At 40.5% G+C, this 27929-nt stretch overlaps 1 protein-coding gene across 1 annotated transcript in view; it reads left to right on the top strand.

Moving 5' to 3' along the window:
• Positions 1-27457, top strand: part of LOC121697544 (ly6/PLAUR domain-containing protein 1-like) — a 33934-nt gene extending 6477 nt beyond the window's left edge. Inside the window, exons 2-3 of the mRNA XM_042079099.1 lie at positions 1088-1222; positions 23903-27457. Coding sequence (XP_041935033.1) covers positions 1088-1222; positions 23903-24168 — 401 coding nt within the window. The 3' untranslated portion in view covers positions 24169-27457. The remainder of the gene's footprint in view (positions 1-1087; positions 1223-23902) is intronic.
• The last annotated feature ends 472 nt before the right edge of the window (positions 27458-27929 follow it).

The raw sequence follows: 27929 nt of genomic DNA, 5'->3' as shown, positions 1-27929 counted from the left end.
TCATATGGAATTCATGTTGTTGTTGTGGTCACCAGTTGGATTGAATTGATTTCTGTTGCATTCATGAGTGCCTGTTGAATTGAGAAGGATACCATTTTGTAAGCTGCAGACACACATGTGTATCATTTGGAGTGCAAATGTGTAGCTTTCATCTCTGTGATTTATTTAATTCATTCATACATTTTAATGTTTTGATGATATATTTGTTGGCCTGTTCTTGACTCCTCACCTCACCCAGTCTTTAGTATTTTGACATATTATTACCTATTTGGTTTTTTTACACTTCTCAGTTCACATTCTGTAATGTGCAAAACTTAAAACAAACAAATAAATGCATCAATTATTAATATTAGTCTAAGGTATCTTGCAATTTGATTGATGTACAGTAAACTGTATGACTGGTCACATTCACAGATTGTGGCTGTTAGTAAGATTAAGTCTGCTACTCAAGACACGGACGGACTGGTTTGAGTGTGTGTGTGTGTGTGTGTGTGTGTGTGTGTGCGTGATTTTGTTCCGTCTGCAGGGTCGATGGCTGTGGCCTGTGGCAGTTTGGGTTTTGGTTATGTTGCGTTTGATTGATTGGTTGGGCGTGTAGCAGTTGCTGGTTCAGGGCAGGTAATAGTATTACACAAAGTTGCCTCTGAGTTGTTCTTGGCCACCTAATATCTAGATATATCATCAACCCTGTGTTCAATTGTTTTGCAATGTTTTTGCCTTACTGGTGCAAAATGTTTGTAATTGCTTGCAAATGACTGACTCTTCTGGCAGTGTGTGGTGTGATTGCCCAGTGTGCCAGTGTGGTCAAATGCTCATAACTGTGCAAATTATTATCCGTTAGTGCCTTACTGTAATAAGCGCCATGATTGTTTGTCTGTCTGTAGCCATGATTGCTTGACTGCAGGACTGTAAGACACGGACAGAGTTTGTGAGACATGAATGGAACGAGAATGTATCTTTGCTGCCATTGGCTAACAAAGCTATGCGTGAGGCTCTAATTGGTTAAAGCTGCTTTGTGTGTGTGTGTGTGTGTGTGTGTGTGTGTGTGTCTCTGTGTGTGTCTGTGTGTCTATGGTTGGGTTCACAGGGGCAGCATCGCAGATTCAGTGCTATCAGTGTGAGGAGATGATGCACAATGACTGCTCCTCACCCGAGTACATCGTCAACTGCACCGTTAACGTCCAGGACACGTGCCAGGGGGAGGTCCTTGTAAAGGAAGATGGTAAGAACCTTCAGCTGCCTCTTCCCTTGTGTGGGATGTTCAAAACATGTCTTGATACCCTGATCCACCTGATTGGGGTACCCTAATTGAGCCCCCCATTCTGACACAGAAGCAAAGTGAGGAGCACTGTTGTGGAGTGTGAGATTGAGTCAGTGACTCCCACAGAAAAGGCCTTTGATCACAGAGTCCGTATTTTTCGTGCAAAATGTTGGACTGAAAAAAAAAATACAGCCACACGTTGTGTGTATTAGTATTTGCAAAACACAGATATAGTACATGTTGAACTGAAGTACCAACCGAATACATTAAAAACATTATTGCTCTCCTGTCTTTCTTATATGTCTTCTTATGTCTTTCTGAGACCAAAAAAGCTGTTTACCTCATTGCAAAACAATGCAAAAGCTGTCTGAACATATTGCAGGGTAGAGCAAAGGAAAATAAAAAGTACACTAAGAAACTGAGGTACTAAATAATGAATGATGAAAATTATATTATGAACTTGAACTGTGATACAGTTTTTTGTTATTGTTTTTTTTGATCACTAAATGCAATGCCCTCAAACTCCATTTTCACCATAGAACCATTTTATGGAGTGGCACCAATTAAAACAGAACTGTATCATAATAAACTACATGATGGCGGTGATTGGTTAAAGGATTTGGCGGTGGGTGGGGTTGAATTGAAAACAATGGCATGCAAGGAGTTGAACAATCCCTCACCTTGAAATGCTTGCCTTGCACTGTGTGCAGCCCCTCAATGTGTGAGTCTACTAATTACCTCAGGTTTGTACCCACTTGAGGAGGGCATGAGAAGGTTTTATAACTCTATTCAAGGACCCTTATAGAAATCGGTACAGTTCAACTGCCCACACTATTGGAGACTGGCCTGATGAAAAGCTAGCCTAATTGAACTGAAGGACATGTAAAAAGCCTTTACAAATAAATTAGTACCCAAGGTTTGATCCATTGCTTCTGTCTCTGTGGAAGGCTCAATGGAAAGGTGAAGGTTGGACTCAGATGAATCACTTAAATGCCATCCGTTACATCATGTGTTAGCAATCAACTAGCTCTAAACTCAAAATGCAAAGTATGGCCTGTGGCTGCTGTATGTCTTATCACTGCAAACCAAAAAGCTGGGCATTTTGAGACAGGCTGAGCAAGGATGAAGTTCCACTTACATGACACAATCCACGGGAAAGTTTTGCGGTCAAATCATTCTGCTGCTTTTGACAAGGAAGGTTGCAAACACACACACACACACACACACACACACACACACACACACAGAGAGAGAGAGAGACACTTCTTTCCTTCAACTTAATGCAGTGCATGAAAAAGGGCTACCAGCCACCCGCTTTTCTGTAAATAATTGCCTAAAAGCCTGAGAACACCTCACCTTGTTACAGATCATTCACTCACTGTTCACATTGTAGTTCACTCAGGCAAATATGTGCGTGCGTACGTGTGTGCGTGTGTGCATGCGTGCGTGTGTGTGTGTGTGTATGTGCGACATACCGATCAACGGTTTGAAGTTGGAATCTAATCGTTATGGCAACAGACACCTGCTGGACATACCTTGTACACAGGTGCAGACAGCTCAGCTGGAGAGACTCCCCCAGTTGGTTTCTCCATCTCAGTGTTTGCGAGGGAAAGCTTGTGCATCCATGTGAGCTCTGCAGTGGGCCACTGCCTGCCGTTCACTGGCTGGCTCAGACAAGTGTAGATCTAACCAAAGTGGCCAGCGAGACAGCAGGTCATCTGGCTCTTCCAAGGGGTACCCCTGATTTGACTGCCTGATTAGCTATGTTTCTAGGTGCCTTGGCCCTCAGCTCGTTAAAGGAAAACCCAGGGTCTACTTTTTCTGGTCTATGAAAACACCTAGGGTCTATTTACTTGGCTCTTAAAAATCATTACACATCTATGCTTCTAGAGAGTCTCTGCAGACAAACTGATGTAGTTGTACCATTGTAAGTGTAAAGAAAGGGTATAGACCCTTTCATCAATAAAAACAAAAACAATGCTTGAACATTCTATTTGGGCCCCAATCTACTTCCTCTGCATTAAGATAACATATGGAATGTTAAAAAGGAAGTCTTGTGGGGCCAACTATGATGCTGATAATGGAACTCTCTTGAAAGGGTCTATAGACTATGATGCTGATAATGGAACTCTCTTGAAAGGGTCTATAGACTATAATGGAACTCTCTTGAAAGGGTCTATAGACTATGATGCTGATAATGGAACTCTCTTGAAAGGGTCTATAGACTATGATGCTGATAATGGAACTCTCTTGAAAGGGTCTATAGGCAGATTAACTTACTATTATTGTGGTCGGCGCCATATTGTCAAGTCAAGTCAGTTTTATTTAGTATAGCGCATTTAACATGCACAAAGTGCAACCCAAAGCGTCTACATACAATACATTGACAAAAAAACAAAAGACAATAAGACAAAAAATGCCAGACGGAGCGGCATATTGTGAGAATAGAGCCCATACAACTCGATTACCAAACTCATTTTGTGGCAATTGATTGTAGCTTGTGCTGAGCAACTTGTACAGACTTCTCCTAGGATGATGGCGGCCGGCGACCGAAAGAAAAATGTAAGTAATGCACTGACTGCACAAACAGTCCTTTTCTATACCCTTTCTGTACACGTAGAAAGTTAATATTACGTTTGTTAGTCTGTAGGGAACCTCTCCACAGTATCACAGAAGCTTAATGATATTTTGAGTGTTGTCAGTAGCTTAAGTAACGATTTACTTCAACGCAGTGTGCTGGACCCCAAGGCTATCGCTATACCGTATTTTGTTGTAAATGCATATGGCGTCTTAAATACAGAGGTGGAAAGTAACGAAATACATTTACTCACGTTACTGTATTGAGTAGTTTTTCTGTGTATTTTGTATTTTTTAAGTAGTTTATAAAATCGGTATTTTAAATTTTACTTGATTACTTTTTGAGTGAAGTATTGTACTTCGCTACATCAAAAATCCCATCCGTTACTTGAGTAAAAAAAAAAAAAGTTAAGACTAACGAAAACAGAAAGGGAGAGAAAAAAAATCGCGCCCTAAACCAGCCTAGTGATAATGATCAGCATGTAGCCTACAACAGGACATGAATCAAGCTGACGCCATGCAGTCTTTCTGAAAGTGATGGAGCTGGAGCTGGATCACGAGATGCATCAGATTAGCCTAACCTATGAAAGTGTATTTTCTGCTATTCCAATGGGTTGTCTCAGTTCGTTTTAGCACCAATGATTGCGGAGATATTCAAGCAAACACCATGGGATTTCGTGTTTTGACGTTTGTGCTCACCTTTCTTTGGAAAGACGTTTATTAGCAGTTGTTTCCCCTAGTTTTGATGTCTCTCTTTTTCCTGTTTTGGCCTTTGTTTTTAGTAACCTGACTTGGCTTTCTTGGAGAAAGACATTGCACCAGCAGCACAACAATTAGCGGTCCACTACTAGCGATGCTCAACTAAATAAACAAAAGATAGACTACCTTATGAATCGTGCAGGCGGACTAAACCATTTAGCTCTTTAGCAAGGGAGAGTGAGAGTGACCTTAGACAGTTTTCACTATGTTTTGTATACAAAATCCAGTCAGTCAAACTTTACATTTCGTCTGACATTCATTTTTACATTTAATTTGGAAGTTAAAATATTCAGGTAAAATAAATATATGGTGGAAATAAGTATTGAACGCTTAATTTTTTTTCCAGTAATTAGCCTAAACTTCCAGTGAGTCTATTCGAAATTTTCACCACACATTATATTAACACACATATAAAAAATCCAAACATAAGAGTTTTGTGTATTAAAGTGGAATGACACAGGAAAAAAGTATTGAACGTGCCTACTGAAATTTCTTCAATACTTTGTGGAAAAGCCTTTGTTTGTAAAGACAGCTTCAAGACATTTCCTGTATGACAAAAGTTATTAGTCGCAGTATCAGGTGTGATTTTGGTCCATTGTTCTAAACAGATTCCAGGGGTCCCTCTTGTGAATCCTGATCTTTAGTTCCAGATTACTTCCAGAACTGTCTAATTGAATTTAATTGAATTGGCTGCCTTCAAGTCTTTCTGGAGCCTTTCTCTGAGTGGTCCTTGGCTCTTGGAATTGACTATCCTTCTGACTCCCTGGTCAGAAATATTGCGAGGAGATCCTGTGCTCTGTGCCGGTTGATGATGCAGTGATGTTTCTTCCACTTGAAGATAATGGCTCCCATGCTGCTTACTGGAAGATTCTGAAGTTTTGTAACCAGTTTCATTGATATGTTTTGCAACAATAAGGTTGCAAAGGTCTTGGGAGAGCTTTTTGCTTTTATCCATCATGAAATGTTTCTTGTGTGACACCTTGGTAATGAAAAACCTTTTTATAGCCCATCAATATGTAAGCTACTAACCAAGCTTATATTAATTTGCGCAGATAGAAAGGATAACTACTCTCTAACTATTTACAGATTCCAGCTCGTTCCTTCCTTTTCCTTGCCTTAGTGCTTTTTCTTAGCGTGTTCAATACTTTTTCCCTGTGTTATTCCACTTCATTATACATGACTCTACTTATGGAGTTTTTATGTGTGGATTACCTGAGTTATTACTAATGCCTGATGAAAATGTTGTGCCCCCTGTATTCCACTTTTCAAGGGCCCTCTCCTCCATTGCCCTATACTTCCCACTTTCCCCCCCAGTTCGACGCCCTTTAATCTGCTGAACCTTCTGCTCGTTTCCAAATATAAAAAAAAACTCTCTGCAACTCAATATGGCCTGCCTGCCTCAGCTGCCTGTGAGGGGCTTTTCAGTTGTGCTGGATTACTGTTCACTGCAAAGCGACCCAAGGATGAGTGCAACTAACTACTGCTCAAACTTAAAGAACTTAAAGGAGGTGATTTTTCACATAGATCTCCATTTCTCAACATCCTTATCAGGCAAGTACCTTTACTCGGCGGCCATATTGCAACACTTTTTGGGCACTTATCGTGCATCTATTTCGGCAGAAATGCGCGTGCGTAAGGCTTCACGACACCAACCTTGCTCAAGCAGCGAGATCACAACAGATGATTGGCACGATGTCTTCACAGCACACCACATGATTGGCTCAATGTATTTTACAACACACCACATGATTGGCTCAATGTATTCACATGTCAACGTTTTGCCGCGGAAGGGTTGTGATATGTGTAGACAACTGTTACAAACTAACCCCATGCATTACTATGGAGGATTTTTTGAGTGCTGTATCTCCTCATTAGAAAGTCTCTGGTAAAACTGGTTGTTCTGGTACCCCACCCCCCCCAAAAAAAAAGTAACTAAGTAACTTTTACTTAAAGTACATTTTAAATGAACTACTTTTTACTTTTACTTGAGTACATTTTCAGATCGGTATTTTAACTTGTACTTGAGTAATATTTTATCAAGGTATTGGTACTTTTACTTGAGTACAATATTTTCATACTTTTTCCACCTCTGCTTAAATAGAATTACTCGGATTAACGTTGTTTTGGTCCCAAACGAAAGTTGATACTAGTTATCATGCAAAGGTTGTTCTTAGACCAGAGTTGTCCTTTAAGTGGTTGAGCTGTGAAATACACACTTCACTTGTAAACTCTTCTGTACCTGCTGGTCTGGTTCATGCTAACTCGTCTCCGTGTGTTACCTGTGTTTGCGTGGAGAGACTGGTGCTCTTTTGCGCCTGCTGGTCTGGTAAACGCTAACTCATCTCTGTGTGCTACTGTACCTGTGTCTCCTGCTGCAGGTGGAGTTAGTGCAGGTGGGTGACAGGTTTGGAGCTTGAGGTGTCTCCTCACCTCCACTTCCTGTTTGGACGTAACATTTTTGATAAAAACTCACTTCACTTAACCTCTGCTGAGAGGTCTTTTATAATTAAAATTCTAAAAAATTAAATTTGGATTTTGGAAATGAATTTGTAACAGGTTTGTGAATGGTGAAGTCAAATTCAAGTTTGTTAAACGATCCAAGCCAAGACCTCAAAATGACTCCACACAAGTACACTATACCTGATGATTTATTTAAAACTCTTCTCAGCACAGTTTTGTTGAGCATGTCAGGCATTGTTTGCTGACACTGTTATCTGAAAAACACCTCACAAGAAGTATAAGCTCAACTCCCCAGGAGGGAGCCTTTGGCAAAAGGTAGCGAGGAGAAGCGTCACGCTGTGCGCCAGACCTTGCAGACCCACGGCTCAGCGAGGGAAAGCCCCTCTGCCCCGGGCTGTTTCCTCATACCGCAGATTTGTGAGTTGTTGTTTTAGGTAAACAAGTAAACAAGTGCCTGAACAAAAACATATGCCAGGAGACTGGAAATCATCAATTTGACATAGAGTCTCGCATGAGGCTTCATGAGTTTCAAACTCATTTTTATTTATTTATTTCGTTTTCCCCAGCCAGAAAAAGCACTCCGCTCGATCTCCCTTCCCGCTCTCCGCACATAAATTCATAATCAGGTGTCTCTAATGGGTTGCCATTAATGCTTCCCATTTTGCGATGCTCAACTTTCAAGTGCGGCGATAAACAAGGGTGAGTGAGCTCCTCCTGAGTCTTGAGAAAGTCAGCTCTTCTATTCGGATGTAAATATCCATTGCAGTCATGCATTATAAATGGCGGTCCCTCTGAGAGCTTTTATTTATTGTTTGCACAGGCAGAAAACATTTCCCCAGAAATAAATATATATATATATATATATATAAAATAATAAAGAAATAAATGAAAAAATGAAGCGTCATGCCTCACAGCTTGTGGAATTCCAATTGGATGAGTCTAATAGAGATGCCAGGCTTGCGGCCTGTGTAGTTAATGTTGATGTTGGTTTTTTTCATGCGTTGATGATCAGCTTGATCATTTGCGGGGGACACTTAAAGAGAAGAGACACTGGAGGTTTCTGCCGTCAACGCCTCGCCTCGGACCGCTCCACAGGGGACAGAGATAGCGGAGAACTTAAGAGAAGTTATGGTTCCAGTTGATACACAGACGCGCCAGAGGGCTTGGTGTGGTCTCCTCTCCCTCAGAGGCCCGTTGGTATCACTTCAGTAGGAGCTCACTCAGTTCCGAGGCGGGCTGATGAAGAGATTGCTCAGTGCTTTGAAGCTCTGGTAGCATCTGATGGGCCTCCAGAGGCCCCTTTCTGATCATTTGCGTGTGGTTATTTAGCAGAAGCTACAATTCAAAAGGGCTTCCATCAAGTGCGCCAGTGTGAAATTAAAAGGAAGGGGAACACTAACGATGCTTAATGCAGAGCTATGAGTCTTAAAAACATTTTTTAAGGTCAAGGAATTTTTTCAGAGCATTGCTACCTGGGGATTGCTGTGAGAGATGGAGGATCAGGGTCAGTTTCATAAGTCATATACAGCAATAAAAACATCCATAAAAGCATCCTTTCTAGGCTCTAAGCACCTAGCTGAACCTACGGTGCCTCACCAAATTCATATGATTGACAGGCAAAACAGTGCAAGATGTGGCCTGAATTAACACCACAGACTCCTTTACTGCCTTTCACACAGTACCATGATATAAAGCCTAATATGAAATGTAATCCTATAAAAGATTATAATAACTTGAAATGATGCTTTGACTTAAAGCAACTTGAAGGAAACAATGATTTCAGGGATTAGTGCAGTTTTAGCTTGTAATTAAAGGTTCCGTTTTTAATTAGTTATTAGTAATTAAAGGTTAACTCCTTGATTATAATCCATTTCATGACGTTCAGCTACATTGTTCTTACTTTCCTCTGGCTGTTAGTCTCATGTGTGCAATCAGACAAACTCTGGTCTTCCTGAACAGTTCTGACAAAGTGGGAGCTACACACCAATCCAGCCACATTTGGAGATGCAGTATGTCAATAAGTGTTTATGTGGGCTACAATATTTTACTGATGCCATAGTTTACGTTTTTTATATGTTACTTATTTTTTTACTGACACAAACATTTACAATCAGATTTCAGACACTTATGGCCCAGACTTGCTTGGGGCTGATGAAGTCAGTCACTATATGACAAAGAAGGTGTTACCGATATCATAAAACTTCCATTTTTATCTAGCAGAGCACCTCTTTGAAGTCACTGCACCATTATCCTGTAATAAAACGCTTTGGCCTTCAATTACTGATACCCTAATAGAAGCAATAGTAAGTCCCTTCATCACTGCCTCTTGGACAATAGCTCGGTTTTTCCTAATTTCCCACGACTTGGCATGGAATTGCGTTTCTTAATACAAGCCCAGTGCTTCGGCTTTGATGTTGGCTAAATTGGCCGTCCTATGGAGGACTGAATCAGATGAGAGACTCTGGCTCTGCTTGAGACTGTACGAGAGAGGAAATATACCTTATCTCATGTATTCAGAAGAGTAATTTTGTTCTTTAAGCATATTCATCATGGAAATTGATTGGCTTTACCAGAGGGAGAGCCTTACCCAAGCCAAACTTTGTCTATTGGCATACAAATCTGGCACATATTGATGTGTTGGCTGAGGACCGCTCACTTTTAAAGGGAAGGGCCTGTTGCCTATCATAAGTAAAACTTTTGGAACATTTCTGGTTATGAACTGATACAACATGTCCATTGGTTTTGTGACATAATGTAGAAATGATAACTTCCTTGCTAAATAAAATGTGTTAACTTTAATTTGTTAACTTTCTGTGACTGAACCCATAGCTATCCAGACATCCAGTCAGTGTAAAGTAACAGGCTCTGAATCGTATCATTTTTGTGACTATCATAGTGCTATCTTAGACTGAGACTACAGTGTGGTGACTCAGAAAAAACACTCTGACTGGCGACAGTCCAAGTATCAGAGCTTAGATGTCTCACATAAATTTAAACAAATTGGTGTCTTGTGTTTTATTTTTAGACCTTATGTTTCCCAGTCTGTCTGTTTCCCAAACTAATTACCACTGTTTGCCACAAACACCATGTATCAAATAATTAAATTGTACAGTAGAATAATGTGATACAAACAGAATGGAGCCCTCCGCTAATGTGTTTATATGACAAATGATTACATTTGCAGCATGTTTTATTTATACCCTAAGTAAGTGTGCTCTAGGACAACACATGGGTGCGAAGAATTAATATTCTCTTCAGCAGTTTTCATTTGCCAGGATGAGGTTTGGGAGGAAAATCTGTTTGTTACAGATACTGTAAAAAATCTTATGAATTAAATGAATTTGGATGTCTTATGTCGTATTGCATTAGTAAGAGTGACGCTTGCTTGTTGCTCAGGAGATATTTTCTCTCACCTTGATTTTTGCTTAAAACCTCATTTTCATTTGTCAACCTCGGGGGTGCCACAAGCCCATGTCTAGCATCCGTGTTGATTAAATACACTGTTTGATCTCGTAATGTAATTAGTCTAGTTAGCCTAAGTGCATGAGCTCCTCCAACAATTACCATACCATACAACAACATCATCTCCAGTGAGTTGGTGTTGATTGAGTTACTCAATTTCACCTGCACAGGCTTCAGAGTTGACACCTGACTTTTCAAAAAATTGCTCAATATGAACTTCGACAGGCAAATGCTATGTTCAGTTAAAACCATCCCTGCAGCACACAAAAAATAAAGAAGCTCTTCTTTGTCACGTCTTCTCTATAACTGTCACTGAGCTCGAAAAAGCCTGTAAACAAGAAGCATTTTGATTAGCCGTCTAGCAGCCATCAGATTGTATTGTGAGCTCTGTCAGGGCTAATTGCTGTAATCAGGAGCAGTAATTGCTTCGTCAGTATAGATGTCTCCCCCTGAAAGCTCTGGAACTCTCTGAGGAAGGTTTTGTTTCTCAGTTGGAGCACAAAGCGCCTCATCATTTTGGCCTTTTTAAGGAATTATTTTTTGACGTACTATATTAAGATATACATTGTGAGGCTTATTCTTAAATTGATACTTAAATTTGTCTTACCGTCGGGTTGTCGTAGATGCAGATGGAAAGTGATTGTCTCTTGTCTACACAAAGCAACTGTGAGGAATATCGATAATATCTTCACACAGTTTCGCCCATATTTTTTTTGCTCATCTTCGTTTGGTAGTAAACCACAATGGAAACATGTCACTGAAAATAAAATACTGTGCACTATATACATAATGTAGACACAAATTTGGTTGCTTGTACAGCTATTTTTTTTTTCAAGTTTTTAATACTTTTTCACCTTTTACACTTACAAATGTATTTACATTTTTGTTTGTTTTGACAGGATTTCATTGCCGCAATTTAAAATAAAGGTTTGTAGGTTATTTTGGCTTGGAGTCCTAACTCCAAAGTACAGATTGAACAGTTTGGGTTCGATTTCAAAAAAGGAGACATTCCCAGTGAACCATCTACTCTTTTTTTTATTTATTTGTTGCCGTCGGGCAACAATATTTAGTTTCAACTTCAAAGACAGTGGGGCGAGTTGAGTGTGAAATTTAGAGTTGTCTTTTCCTTCACACACTGTCTACAAGCTAATGGAAATGAAACAACAAACACCTTTGGCAGTAAAGAACCATTCTGTATCGGGCCAAAGAAACAACAGACCTTGACACGTCCACATCTTCACTGTACACAAATTGAACACATTTTCACTACTCCTGAATTTAGCAGGAAATGGACTTTGAGTTCAATTGAGCTCATCTTCAGATCTGTGATAATTAGTTTAGTCTAAAAACAGCATCACTTAATTGTGCCTTAGTTTGTCTGTGGGCATACTAATATAGACACTAACTGTGCAACCATTAATTTGTCAGACATTGCAAGCTGATAACCAACTAAAATGTGCAATACAGTAAATGCAAATTAGTTTGAACAAATTGATTAAAAACATTTCAAGTAATTTCAATTTGGTTGGAAAGAAAAGCACCAATTAAATGTTGGCAGTAAGGGATGTGAAGCAATAAAGAGCCTACAGTATGGTGAACAGACATGAATGGTTGAATACATTATATTACATTACATTACATTTGGCTGACAGATTTTTAACCAAAGCGACTAACAACATGGTAAACAGTACATCAGTGAGTGCTGTTTTTAAACAGTTGAGTGTCAATTCTAGTCAGGTGGTAAGTGTTCAGCAAGACTAGTTGTAAGTAGTGCTACGAGAGGAGATGTTCTCTGAAGAGCTGGATCTTCAGGAGTTTTTTGAAGATGGAGAGGGATGTCCCTGCTCTAGTAGGAACAGGTAGCGTGTTCCACCAGCGAGGAACACCAGATGAAAAAAGTTTGGATTGGCCTGAGCGTACCGGTGACAGAGCTAGACGTTGTTCGTCTGAGGAGTGCAACGGTCTAGAGGTAGCATATGCCTGTATGCGGAGACTACTTTGTAGGCAAGTGTTGAATTTGATGATATGACTTCAATTTGATGCGGGCAGCCATAGGTAGCCAGTGTACCTGGATGAGCAGCGGGGTAACATGTGCCCTTTTGGGTTATAGACCAGGCAGGTACATTTGCCTGCAGAATAGTGAGGTATACATTTCAGTAAATCTTGATTGTAAAGTATCCGGTCAGAATATCTGGACGGCCTGTTTACTTGTATACAAGGATACAAGGATACAAGGAAGTTTATTGTCACATGCATATAGTTACTGGAAGTAAGAAATGCAGTGAAATTATGTCTGGTGTCAGCCTATTTGTGCATTAATGGGGGGGGGGGGGGGGGGGTGGTAAAGAGTGCAGTAGAAGAGGGGTTTAGTAGATTAAGTGGCAAGGGCTGCATAAAAAAGGTGGGGGAGGATTGGGATTGGGTGGGGGGCACCAACAAGGAGCACCCAAGAGCAACAGGGGCAAGGAAAAACTCCCTTACCAAGGAAGAAACCTTGGGCAGATCCACGGCTCAAGGGGCTAACCCAACTGCCAGGGGTCTTGGTGTGTGTGTTGGGGGGGTGTTGTATCACTACCAGTGTAGAGATCAGAGGTCAGTATTGCCCTTCTATGTTTGGCTCTGCTACGGGCATGGTGACACCGCCATCTGTCCATTGGTCAGCCTACGATCAAACCTCAAATTTATTGTTGCGAGTCTGTGTCTCTTTAGATAAAAGTGCCAGCTAAATGCCAGTCTTCTGAGTGTGTGGACTTTATATAAAGACAGACAAAGACTGAACACAAGGGCTTCATTTTATTGTTAATAAAAAAATAAAGTTAAGTGAACTGAACTGGACTAAACTGGCAAGAAAAAGCATGAAGAGGGTAAAAATATAGAATATGAAGACCTCTTTAATCCCTGTACCGTTGCCACCAGGCACATGACATGATAAATGTATAGCACTGACAAACAGCTTTGTACAACTAGGGTTTTCACAGCGTTGCTTTTCAAACCATCCAAGAATATTGTGGTATAAAACATGACACACATATAAAATCAAATAATTTCTTATGTTTATGGGTTATCTCAAGCCCAATTATTTGACATGATAATTAGCCTGTATGACATCTGTAATTATAATAAATATGACAGAATATATTATGGTTAATTAAACGCCTTCAGTAAAGATTACAAAACTTGTAAAAACTTACCATTTCCAAACTGCTTTGGTGCTGTGAGGAAAATGTCACGATGAAACAGAGCTTTTATTTTTTAAGGCTTTCCCCCTCTTTTCATTCCATTTGGTCAGACTTCAGATGTGGTTTTGCATATTGATTATTAGCATTGAAACGGCGGGATTTTGGCCTTTTTTACTTCAGATTTCCATTTGTGTATTTCCTACAAGAGTGGCAAATAACTTGTAAAAAGAATAAATGTGCCACTGACTGATCTCATAATTGTTAGGTTGTCGATATACAATGAACACTGTATGTGGGTCAATGACAAATAAGCCTTCAAAAAGTATATATTTTTAAAAATCTGTAAAAATGGACAGAATACATTTATTTGAAGTTGGAAGAGTGTGTTTAAACAAGTCTTAATGGTTGCACAACATTTACAAGGTTTAAATAGAGTTTTAGACTGTATTTGCAATTTCACCAGCAAAAAAATGTCAGGTGGTACAACCGAAAGTTTCTTGAAAAAAAAACTCACTTCCTTTTTTTTTTTCCTAAGTAAATATTTTAGTAAGTATACCTGAAAGTGTCTACAGTGCCCAACACATTATTATTTTGTGTTGAGCTGGGTATTAAAAGTAACTTATGGATTCTTTATTGTAGGGGGCAGGTATTTTGGGTTTCCAACATCAAATTTTAGATTTAAAATGTGAATAAATACTCTATAAATTTTAAAAGTATATTGTTGCATAGAATGATTATTTACATCACAATTTCCAAACATTTGTTCACTTCAATCTCCCATTTCTTGGTTTAAATTAGTATTTTACCTGGTTGCACCACCTGACGATGCGGTTGCGCCGTCTGACAAGATTCATAATAACAACACATATGTTGAATAATTTCATTTTTATTTCACAGAATAAAACAATCTCAGGTGTCTTGGGTCTATTCAAGTATTAATTGGTAAAGATAACAACTTGTTATCATTCTATTTAAAGAAACTAAACAGATCAGAAACAACATTGCATGGCAAAATATCACTTCATATTCATTAGAAACTGAATAGGCTTGAATGAAGCACTAATTGGTACAGATAAAAACAGGTTATTCCATTTAAGTAAACTGTACTAAACTGATCAGAAAGAACATTGTGTGAGCAACATTACATGACAAAATATCACTTTATATTCATTAGAAACTGAATAGGCTTGAATGAAGCACTAATTGGTACAGATAAAAACTGGTTATTCCATTTAAGTAAACTGTACTAAACTGATCAGAAAGAACACTGTTTGAGCAACATTACATAACAAAATGACACATCATATTCATTATAAAGTGAACAGGCTCCAATGAATGCAATTGATTCATGTTAGGCGGGCCTACTAAAGCAGTCCCAGTCGGCATTGGTAAGACGCGTGTGCCTTGAATTAAGTGGCTCTGGTTCGGATATTACTTTTATAACATCAGTGTGGTAATATAAGGTAACATCTGCAGGATGGGGCCAAGTGAAAGCATTCTTGGAGCCAAACTGCTGCATGCAGCTGACCTCTAGCTCTTCATCAAACACCTGAAGAACCTGCCCCACAAATGGCTGTTCCTCATACCTTACCAAGACAAATTTTCCAGTAAGACCCTGTTGAACATTTACACTTGCCTCGGCACTGCTCGCTGGAAAGCTTATCATGGTGGGTTTGTAGCATTGGCAGATGTCAGGCCTGCTACAGAAACAGGACAGCTCTCGATGTAGAATTGTCCCTGGTTCAGTTGACAGGATCTGGTGTATGCCCATAGTTCCCTTTACCAGGGGCACAACTTCAGGGACAGACTCATCATACTTCCTGATGTCCTCCTCACACACCCAGAAAAACTTAATTGCACTTGATTCCTGTCTCTCCTTCAAAAATTGGTAGAACTCCTCTGGGGTTTGAATGTCTACTCCCATGTTGACAGAAGAGTCAGCCATCCTTTTAACAGCACCCCCAACCCCGTCTGGTGCACCTTTCCCGTGAGACTTCTCAGAAAAGTTCCAAGTGACCTGCTTGAATCCTGATAGGAAGGGGATGGTGCTCAGCAGGTAAAAGTTCTTTTTATTACGGTACTGGGTGACCGGTCCATCGCTCATCACATGGAGAGTAGTAGGACGTGGGTTGCGATTGTCCATAATATCTTTAATCACAGGCTCAAGGTGGGCCCACACAGCTCTCTCATCGTGCCGGAGGGACCCAGAGATAGTGGCAAAGGATTGCACTCCACCTGAGGAGTAGGCAACACAGGAGTGTACAGTGGCCTGCCTTCTGTTTCCTCCAAAGTGGAAAGCCTGCACTTCCCTGTTGAGTTTGCAGCTGAAATTTTCTGCAAAATCAACATGCACAACTATCTCATCATCTCTAAGGCTGTCTTTTAATGCCCTGCACTCTTTGGCCTGGTGGAGCCAATTAAAATGGTGCTTTGCAAGACCATCAAGCTTTCGGTTGAAAAGCTCCAACATTTCAGATGATGTACCATGTTGTGTCTCTTTCACAAAGTTCATGAATGTCCTTTGCTCCTCTGTGACCGGTTTTCTCACCCACTGAGACCACACCATCATCTCCTCTGTCTGGGGTTGTGAAACTTCAACCTCAGTATAGCAGCATTTTGCACAGATTCTGTACATACAGGCCTTGTTGTCTGGATCACATACAATTGCAGACAACAGCTCAGAAACACTAGATGTTTTCAGAAGACCTTTCTGCTGCAGTTTTTCAGACAACAGTTTCACATTTTCATGGTCCATGCAGGCACATGTATTCCTGTCAGATGCTTTTGGCTGAGTCACATAGAAAGGACAATATCTGACGAATTGTCTGTAAGAGAGCATGCGGGACTTCTCCATTTCAGAATTATATGAGATATGGAGTTCCGCTAGGGGTTTAACAAGAACACGGCGTTGCTGTTTGTTTTTGTTCTTTGTCACTGTATCTTTTTTCCCTGGCAGCAAACGACTGTTCTCATCATGACAGAGGAACTCCACAACTGTTTCTTTCCTTTGTAGAGCCAGTTTTTTTGCACCCCTTTTTGTAGATTTAACATTTTCCTGACTCCTAGCTCTGTTCTGTCTTAATCTTTCTAGGCGTTTTCTAAATTTTTCTGTTTCTTGTCTGGCAGCCTCCATTTCCCTTTTCATCTTGTTCATATCACGGCGCAACTTTGCTCTCTCTCTTTTCCATCTAAAGCTGCTTGCTCTCATTGGTGTGGAAGATGCTCTTGGTTGCTGATCATCTAAACTGTTCTCTGCATGAATGTTAGGGGGGTCAGGCTGAAGTTGTGCTATTGGTGGGGGATCCACTGACTCAGGTGTTACTGCTATGGGAGTTGTATCCAGTGACTCTGGTGTAAAATTCAAGATTTCCTCCATAGCCCTTTTCCTTTCCCTGTTCTTTCTCTGATCTTCCTTCCACTGTTTCCTCACTTTATCCTGTTCTGCTCTAGACAGCTGGCTGATTGGAGGCTTCACACATTTTCCCTCTCTCTTCCTCTTTTGATAACTATAAAAACAAATACTAAGGTTAACTGAAATGTTCTAATGTTAAGTCTGACTGACTGCTGTACAAAATAACAACTACACAAAAACTGGCTTATCTACATGTATTACCTTTCTTTCCTTCTTGCAAGATATCTTTCTCTTGCAGCTGGATCATTTTTAATGCGCTGCCTGTAGCGTGCTGCTTTTTCTTTGCTTGATAGTGGCATCTAAAATCATTGAAAAGGATATTTAAAAAATGTAATAATATAAATATATTTAATGTATATACTTACTATTAATGTACATTTAATTAATATTTTTTTAAATATTCAATAGTATATATCAGGTTAACATGTTTATTTCATCAAGAAAGGACATTTCTTCTGGTTGTGCCACCTGACTTACTGGTTGCGCTGCCTGACATTTGCTACTAATTCCCAATTATTCAGGCATCTACTTGGACACCTATATAACCTTTTGACTTTGCTAGCTAGTTCATTCATTCATTTTTACAAAACAATAAAGAGTTTTAGATTAAAATAACTTTTTCACAGCTTTACATTGGTTGTACCACCTGACATGTGAAACTGTACAAGTCTAACTATGAAGAAAAAACAGCTATTTTTATCAATATTTGAGAGAGATTTACAAACCTTTCACTCATCAGTAAAGGTCACTTGGGGTCCTTTTGATGATGCAATATCCTGTTAACTCATCTCTCTCTTCAATTCAAAATAAAAGTTGTATGAATGCGGTTGCGCCGCCCTGACATTTCAGATATGCACATTTCCGGACAAAGTTGCTTTCAATATTCCAAACAATTTAAGAACAATGTAACTATTAAACTTTGATTATTTGAAAGGTTTTCAATATAAAATTATGCCACCATATTAATATTATATTAATTGATATTTAAAATGACATATATAATGCATTTTACATAGTGTTAACTTGCTCGGACGGTTGCGCCACCTGACATTTTGAGGGTTTGAGATGGCAAAACATAAAATATGTATCATTTTTATGACAAACTGGAAATATGTTCAAATTAAACAGGTTTTATAGAATAAAATAATGCTTATTATAAATCATTAAAAAATATTTTAAACCAAAGTAGTGCACTCGGACACGAAAATCTGCACGTCACGTCATTGACCCATGTGCATAGGTGCAGAGACATTAAATTGATATGTTCTAGATTTCAATACAGATCTTTCATTCATATAATTTTATCAATTTTATATCATTTTAGTACAGTTTTAGCTCTGGAGTGCACAGTGACAATAACAGTAGGACAGTTCCAGGAAAGATTTGTTTTCAGGAAACAGCTTCAGCAGAGGCTAAAAATGTTGCTCACTGATAGCATCAAATCAAACTGAGGAGAGTGCTGTGGCGTCAATTTGGGTTAGTCTTTGTTTGGAAAAGCGCACTCCTCTGTGGAGGCAGAGGCTGTTAAGGCCTAATTTCTTTAGTTTTCTTTTCAATCCCCAATTCTTTCTTATAGTTTAGACTGAAAAGCATGTTGTTGTTGTTGGACCCATTTTCAGTTCTTATCACAATGCCATATGGCACTCAGGCCTACTGCAAATACACTCATGATCATAGTCAGTGGATGCAGAGGACACATTGGCGGATATTGATATTAGCGACATGGTCAGCCTTAGGTCAGCATCTCAATGGGGGATGGCACAAGCCCTTGTAAAAAAATTATAAAATTGTCAGAATATGTGTTAACTTTCATTTGCCCAGGGCGCCATACAAGCTAGAACCGCCACAGATCACAGCCCACTGACATTGTAGTGATGGACAGAAAGGACAAATGTGGCTCAACAGCCATTCAGAACAAGCCAGGTAAATGAGACCAGTCTTAAGTGAACTTTCTGACTTACGCTGTCTTTTTCCTCCAATTCAATAGCAGCTGAGTGCCAAAGACCTGAAGATGGTTAGAAGTAAGAGTACAATGTTCAGGTCACAGACAGCGCTATGACAGAAGGCATGTGAAAAGTAGCAGGAATTTGAACATTTTCTTCAGTACAAGACTTGTATACACACACACACACACACACACACACACACACACACACACACACACACACACACACACACACACACACACACATGCATGTATTCACACAGTTTACATATTCATACAGTTTACAGTATGTCTAAACAGGCATGTAAACAAACACACACACACACACATACAAATATAATTATTATATTTACACATGTTTTTTTCCAGAAAATACTAGGAAATACACTGTGGTTGTTTTCTTAAAAAACATTAAGGTCTCAGAAATAATGACAAAGAAAGTAGGGCATCAAGGAGGCTACACTTTAAATGCTGCTTGGGGAAGTAGTAGACCCAAATGTTATGATCAAAACAACCCATGTAGAAGAGGGGCAACCATTGGCACTTTTTTGTCTGATTTTGTAGAAACTTAGATGACTGAAAACACAACATCAGTGGAAAGCAAGGCTGCCCATGTCCTGCATAAATGATTACAAAACTTGCAAATAATGGCCTAGTCTTTCAAACAGTTTGACCTCCCTCGAGGAGAGTCCGCTCATGTATAAAGCGATTCTGTCATCATCACGAACACCATAGCACACTTAACTTCCCATCCATGTTTGACAGCCTATTAAACAATAGAAAAACGTTGGGAATGGCGGGGTTGCTGCTGTCTCCAGTGTCTGTCTGCTGTCTGCCACTGTAGGAAGTCCCCTACCAATAGCACAAGGGATTTAGCATCTTATAGCTGAAATGAGAGCCTGTAAAGCAACTGAAACTCTGGAAAAAGACATACATATACATCTCTGCAGAGGGCACAAAAAGAATTGTACTGTATAAAAAGTACATTATACAAGTACGGTTGAACTATCTAGTGATTTCTGATATCCCAACACATCCCACACATGCGTTCCACCACTAGTAATCACTCCGCATATTGCATTGAATAGCCTCTCACTGAACTTCGGTCTGGAGTGGTGTTAAACAAAAGAAAACACCATATTTTAAAGCTAAATTAGTTGGTAATGGAACTGTTGTATAAGAGCAATATGACACTCGATAGAGTGACCTACATAGAAAGAGAAACACACTATGAGAGCATGGGTCATACCATCTTCAGTGAGAGAGGAAGAGAGAGAGAGAGAGAGAGAGAGAGAGAGAGGTGGGGGTGGTTGGTAGAGCGGTAGAGTTCTAGTGAAGGCTAAGTCTAAATGATAAACTTGTAGACTAGTAGGTCGTGGTGTTGGTAAAGGATATCGCCACGACTGTAATTACTTTCGCCACTGAACCTTTGGCCTTCCTTGTGCCATTGTGATATCCTTTAGCAACACCACTTCCACTCGGGTGATATTGATTAATTCAAGCATAGAAGTATGTAAAGCAAAACCATTAATTACTGAAAGATTAGTCAAAACAAAAGGCATTAAAGGTGCAGTCAGGGATCTTACGTAATTTCAAGCCCATAACATTTTCTGTCACATTCAGCAATCATCTCCTCACGACCGCTAGCTGCCCATAATGTAAGTACACTGTAAAACAAAAACAGTCTCTGTAGGTAGCCCAGGGGCCTATTGCACAAAACTAGGATAAGGGATTAAGCAGAGATATCTTGGTTATCCTGGCTCAATTTATCCGTGATCCAGTTGCACAAAAGCGGGATAGGGGGCAGCAGGATATGTTATGGTATAAATCACCATGGCGATTTATTCTGTGGAGCTATTTATTCTGTGGAGCAAGTTCCAGGATCTATTTAATCTCATCCCTTATCTCAGTCAGCAGTCAAAAACCAATAGTTATTCCACTGCCCACTACACATTGTTATCACATATAACTAGACCCACTGTCATTATTTAAACGTTTGTGATCATTAATTAACTTTTACATATCGCCATTCCCGACCTGTCATGCAACAATGTGACGTCACGGGAGTGCCTAACCATTTTGCGCGTGGTGGTCGCGGAACTAGTTGCAATATTCTCCTAAACAGAGGTGTTGCTGTTTGTTGCTGTTGTGAAAAGCTATCGCTACCTACTTCACAGTAGAAGAAGCAATGAAGCCACTCTAGTTGCCATGGCGAATCAGTGAATCTGTGATCGGTGGCGGGGTCTATTTGAGGGAGCCGTGAGCGCGCACTTATCCAGGATAGGTTTCACCTGGCTTGATGAATCCGTGTCTGCTCATCCTGGCTTGCTCGTTGTGCAACCAATTAAGCCTGTACGCTCTTGTTTTGGATTCATTGAGCACAGCTCAGTAACTTATCCCGGATGTCTTAATTCTGCTTTTGTGCAACGTACCCCATACTCACAAACAAACAAAGTGGGGGCAGTGTCCCCCCCAAACATAAACGAAACCCAGTGTGGAATTTCTGTGGGAATACTGAAGGTAAGGGTGAGATTTGGTTTCGTTTGGTCCTTGGTTGAAATGTAATGTACCTTTTTTGCACAAAAGTGTCTGCTAATTAATTTAAACATAAACATAAACATAAACACAAACACAAACAAACACTACTCCCTGCTATTTCCTGCAACTGCACCTTTTCTGCTCAAGCATATACATACAATATACAATTCTATAAATTAGGGCAACAGTTGGGACTTTGGTGACTTAACACATACACAGAGATTTCTAGTTTAGTAGTCATGTTGTCTGGTAAACAGATCCTCCATCTTCCAACAGTGTCCATAAACAAATTGTGATTAAAACATCTACAAGTGTATTTCACACATTCCACAGATGGATACTTTTCATGTACAACTGTCACTCATGCTTGCCGCCCACTTTCAAGTGATAATTCTGCCCACTCACCCCAGAGAGAGAGAGGAGAGAGAGAGAGAGAGAGAGAACATTTCCAGCAGTACATTGCAAACATGCAATTACACACTTGTTATACTACACTTGTATGAATCCCGGGTTATTTAAATACATACAGTGTAGGCGTACGCTTAGATTTATACCAACAAATATGTAGTTTCCATGTACTCTGGAACCTCTTTGAGAGGGGGGAATTGGGGTTTGCGGTCCACACAGACACAGCTGGGTTAATGGGATCAGAGAGGTTGTCTGTCAGAATTGCACTGGGTCACAGTGTTAATGTCTTTAATATCAAATGAAGCCTCAGGTGGAGAGGTTAATGCATTGTAGATCTACAATGGGCCATGGTCCAGGTCACTTTAACCCATTGAGGATTTTTCAGAATTGCTCTGGAATTATATTGTTCAGATCTGGACTTGAATTGAGAGCTATTCAATGTTCAAGAAATGGCGTTCTACTCCGAAAAAGGGTTCAGGATCTGCAAGACTGCAACCATATTAGTAACTGTAACCAAGCAGCAGCAGTAGCTCCTGTCAAATGTTTGACACACTATAAAGAAAGAGGATGCTTATGCATTTCAACTTATTTTGGGAAAATGCTGACAAATGAATTTGAGGAGATTGAAGGGTGTGGAAAAGTAGGGCACCGAGAGCTTTGCACCTGATACTTGTGGGTATCAAGAAGTTCCTACGAAAGTGGAACAAGAACATTGTGCATCCTTTTTATCAGCCACTGTGGAAGAAGAAGAAGAAGAAGAAGAAGAAGAAGATGAAGAAGATGATGATGATGAGGAAGAAGAGGAAGGGGAGGAGGAAGAAGAAAGAAAATTACGTTAATTAGCTAATGAGTTCACAATTAATTTAATTCTTAATTATAATTATGAACTCAATGTTTAAAATATTTAAAAGATAGCTATAAATAAAATACCCTTTCATTGGCAGAAATATAATATTGTCTTAATATCTTAATTGTAATATCTTAATTGTACATTTATATTAGATCATTAGGTGCATAATTATAGTTTTCACATTAAACTGGATGTGAAGAACACCAGGCATGCATGAGGGACGGATAGCTACAGCACTGTTCTGCAGATGACCGATTGACGCCCCGGGCAGAAAAGTGAAAGGGACAGACTCAAACATTTTTTAAACAATATCCTTGAACGCCAGTGTCACTGGCACTCTAGAAGCCCATGAGGGACAGCAGCTTATGGACCCTTTCAAGAGAGTTCCATTATCAGCATCATAGTTGGCCCCACAAGACTTCCTTTTTAACATTCCATATGTTATCTTAATGCAGAGGAAGTAGATTGGGGCCCAAATAGAACGTTCAAGCATTGTTTTTGTTTACCTTGTTGAAAGGGTCTATATACTGTTATGTGTCATCAGTGCCAGTACACATCTTTCTCACGTTGCTCCATGAGAGGACACAGAGAGTCCCTGTCACAGTCCTGCAACTCCGCCATCTTTGTTTACACGTATGCTAACTCACACTCCTCTGAGCTTTCTTTCACTCGCATTACATTTACATTTTTATCGAACGGAGGCCTTCATGACTTGGGGCATTGCGTTGGTGGTGATCTTTCGTGTGTGTGTGTGTGTGTGCCTTCTACAAATTAAGTCAGTGACCTTGCTGTTGAATTCACAGAGAACTAGCAATGACTTAACCGGGGGAATGTATTTGCTTATTCAAACATGTGTGTGTAGGTGTCTTGAGTCTACTTATGTGTCTTCTGCTTATTGGATCTGTCTCTCCTCTCTCCCTCCTTGCATCCCTCCCTCTCTCCATCCATCTCTCTCTCTTCTATCCTCTATACCTCCTTCCTCCTTCCTTTCTCTCTCCATCCCTTTCTCTCCCTCCTTTCCTCCTTCCCCCTCTCCCTCGCAACCTTGCAGGCATCCACTACCGGAAGTCCTGTGCCTCCTCAGGCGCGTGTCTCATCGCCTCCTCCGGCTACCAGCAGTTCTGCACTGGCGAGCTCAACTCCGTGTGCATCACCTGCTGTGACACGCCCCTGTGTAACGGGCCCAAGCTGAAGAAGCGGCCAGTCCTCTCCGCCGCCCCATCGCCCCCTTGGGCTCGTCCCCTCCTCCTTTCCCCCCTCCTCCTGCTCCCCCTCTCCCTCCTCCTGGTGCACTCTGCCCTCCTCTTCTGCACATAGAAATGGCTCGCTGACTCCCTTAACTGGCCCCTCCCCACTTCTCTTTTTTCTCTCCTTCCCTCGCCTCCTCCCTTTGCTTATTTCCCTTATTCTATCCATCCTTCTCTTCCTCCTTCTCTCTCTCGCGCTCTCTCTCCTTTCATCAGCCCAGCTGGATTGTGACTCCAACTGCCCCATTTTGTGTTCTATAGTGTTTAAGAGCCTCTAAATATCCCCATCCACCCCCCCCCCCCCCCCCCCCCCCAGTATCACCATCCCACCCCCCACCCACAGATTCCCCTTTTCCCATCATGCTCCGGGAACTGGAGTGACGAACAGGTGTGGCGGGTTCAGCGGGGTATTGACTGGGGGAGCGGGGGTGCCCGTGGCAAAGGATCACTCCCGCTCGCTCTCTTCAGCTCCTGGCGTGAATCGCCGGCCAAGACGAGACGAGATGGAGAAAGCAGATGGAGTGAGAACGGAGGAGAAAGGGAGCAGAGAAGAGGACAGGAAAGAAGAAGGGAGGAGGAGAGCAAAGCAAAAAGGCTCTTGTTCGTCAGACAGGGGTCGGGAAGATTTTGATGGAAAAAAAAGGGAAAATACTGAGCCGCCTGGCTGCCTTCCTGGCTGCGTCCTCTGTCTGCCGATCTATCTCTGATCCCGGGCTCAGATATGGCAACGAAACAAACCCATTTCCCAGTCACAGAACTGAGGAGAGACTGACAAGCAAGCCGACGACAAGGAAGGAGAGTGTGTGTGAGAGAGAGAGAGAGGAAGATAAAAGAAAAGGTGAAAATGAGATGGAGAGATGAATATCATTTTGATACCTTCAAACAGCGTTCTGAGGCCCGATTAAAAAAAAATAAAGGATAAAAGAAAAAATTGTATCTGAAGTTTGTGATAAGATGGCAACATATGTTGTGTTTTATTGAATGACATTTCACTTGTGAGTAAGACACCAGTTTTTCTTCATTTCTGAGAGACTTCATCCAGTGACACATGAATTATTTGCCCTTCTTCCTCTTCTGTATTTGATTACATATTGATCATTTTTTGGTGCAGTGTATATTGATTTAAAAAAAAAAAAAAAAAAAAAAAAAGCTATAAGCAAATGCACAAAAGAGGCTCAGAGATGAATGTAATTAAATATTAGTCAAGTCTTCTGACATCTCCCACATAATGTCCCCTGATACAACGCACTTGTACTACACACACAGGCATGAGAGCTCTCTGAAAAACTTAGTAACTCTACGCACCCTGACTCTTAGCAACATTTTATTGCATTGGTTTGTTGTACAAAACAAGCCCTCACAATTTTGACTTGACATTGGAGAGGGAGACAGAAAGAGAGAGAGAAAGAGTGAGAGAAAAAAAGAAAGGGAGAGTGTGGGAGGCTCTTATAGCCTTTGTTAAACAGATTGTAAATGCATTACCCTGTCATAGCCGTCTGCCTTGGCTATTTATGGTGCAAACAGTAGCATTAGCGACCGCTCAGCAGTTTGTTTCTATCTTTGACAATGGCTAGAGGGAGCCGTAAAGCCCTGAAGATTTGCACTCAGCAAATACCACAGCCATCCACCCGCCCACTACGCGCTATTATGGAAGATAGAGATGTAAGAAATGACACAGGCAATGGTCTCTCTCTCTCTCTCTTTCTCTCTCTCTCTCTCTCTCTCTCACACACACAAACACACACTTACTCTCTCACACACTCACACACACACACTTATACACTCTCAACACACTCATACACACGCATTACACTCTCACACACTCAGCAGATAACATACATATCTCATATAGATGATGTCAGTGGGTATAGTGTTCCATCTTTTTGGGAGACCTCAATTTGCATCTATAATTAGTTTATCAGTGTGGTCTCTTCTTAGTTTCAACAACATGAAAACAACTTGTGGGGAAAGTCTGTGGAAATGTCCATTTACAGCCGTGAACGTGACAGAGCTGTATATATCCGTTATGCAGTCATGTGCTTATGAACTTTTTTTCATTGTACACTACTGGCTATGAGTTACATACGGGGACTCCAACACACAATGCATCATGCTTAAAATGTTTGTCGTTCCATCTCTTCTTCGCAGAAAAAATTCAACAGGAAGGCAGAGAATGTTCTTGCAAAGGTTATATTTAGTGCTGTTTCTGTGTGCTGATTTTGGAGAGTGTTGACTGCTGTATGATGGAGTACCGGTAGCTACATGAAGCAGACGAGACTACTTATTACTAAATAATTTCATTTTAGATATACAAAGTAAATGTTCTTTTAAATGAGTTCTATTTAGGTTGTCCTTGAGCAAGACAACTGAAGCCGCTCCTTACGGATCATGCTACAATGTACATTTCTGTTTAACTGTGGTTGAGAAAGGTATATCATACATAGATATCCTATGGACTCAGACTTTACAATGTTATTGACAACTTTCTGATGTATGCAGAAATCACTTTTCTCAATGGTTGTTTGGGCCAGTCATGATCTATGGAGATATAGAATGTAGGCCTCAATGAAATGCAACTCTGTGGTGAATTTCTGCAGTGATGTTATATTTATTGTTAATTTGTTTAAATATTTTGTATTTTTATGTCATAGTTATTATTTCAATTGATGTCAAACTACTGAGTTTACAAATTAACTCATGATATTTATGTATAATATGGTGGAATATGACCTTGTGGTTGCCAACTCTCATGCATTTGGCATAAGACTCATGCTTTTATGTTCTGTCTCAGGGCAATTCCACGCAAAACTGCCACGTCCATAACGGCAACTAAATACCATGGCATTGTGTTGGCGTTATGGATGTGACAGTTTTGCGTAGAATTGCCCCTCATGCTATCGAGATTTAACTAAAACTAACCTCATTGCATTTTCGGCCAGTCTATCAATCTCGCACCAACTCTGTATAGAACATAACATATTCAAGTAGCTCATACCAATTTATTCCTCTGCTGTTCACTGTCATTGTAGTAACAGACGTACAAACGCAAAACCTTCATATCTGTAGATGTTATAGTTGTCTGTAAAGGGACATGAAAAGCAAACTGTAAAATAGTTCAGCTGATAATACTGTTATATATACGTTTATATTTTTCCTTTAGCATTAACAGTTAAGTCTCATATAGATAATATCATCATCTGTGGTTACAGTAGAACATTGACATCTCTCTAGTCTTCTCTGGACACAAAATATGGCCGCAAAATAAAGAGATTTGATTTTCCGCTTATTCAACTGAGACAATCTGCCCCGGGTGGTTCTTTGAAGGGAAAGTGTTTTGTGAAGAAGAAATGCAAATAAATATCTCCAGAAAATGAAATCACTGTCATCTTTACCCTGATACCAGGTCAACACTGGGAAAAGCTCTGTATTTTCTTTCCACTTTTCATCCTACGATTTGTCTTGTCATCCGCTGATGTCTTTTGTCTCAGTTCAACCCATCAATTCTGTTCTGTTTTATTCTTACTGCCCTCTCTGTCATACCACTTCTCCACCAGCACCTCCACCACCACCACCCTCTGAGGGGCACACACAGTATTTATGTCACAGACAGAGTGTCAAACTATCTCTGTTTTAGTTACCCCCCTCACTCTCGTTCTCCCTCCCTCTCGTCTTCAGAGGCGCTGTACACTTGAGTGGCTGATTATAGTCCTCTCACCGCTCCACAGTCATGGTGGCAGTCGGGAGTCACCTTGCCAGCGTTAAGGCACACCTGCCTCCCGGGTGTTGGCCATTAACGAGCGAGAACTGCCGACCGGGCGAGGGCCGTCCGAT

This window comes from Alosa sapidissima, chromosome 22, assembly GCF_018492685.1.
Source record: "Alosa sapidissima isolate fAloSap1 chromosome 22, fAloSap1.pri, whole genome shotgun sequence".
Lineage (NCBI taxonomy): Eukaryota > Metazoa > Chordata > Actinopteri > Clupeiformes > Clupeidae > Alosa > Alosa sapidissima.
Note: the sequence above shows the minus strand (reverse complement) of the source record. Positions and strands in the feature narration are given on the sequence as shown.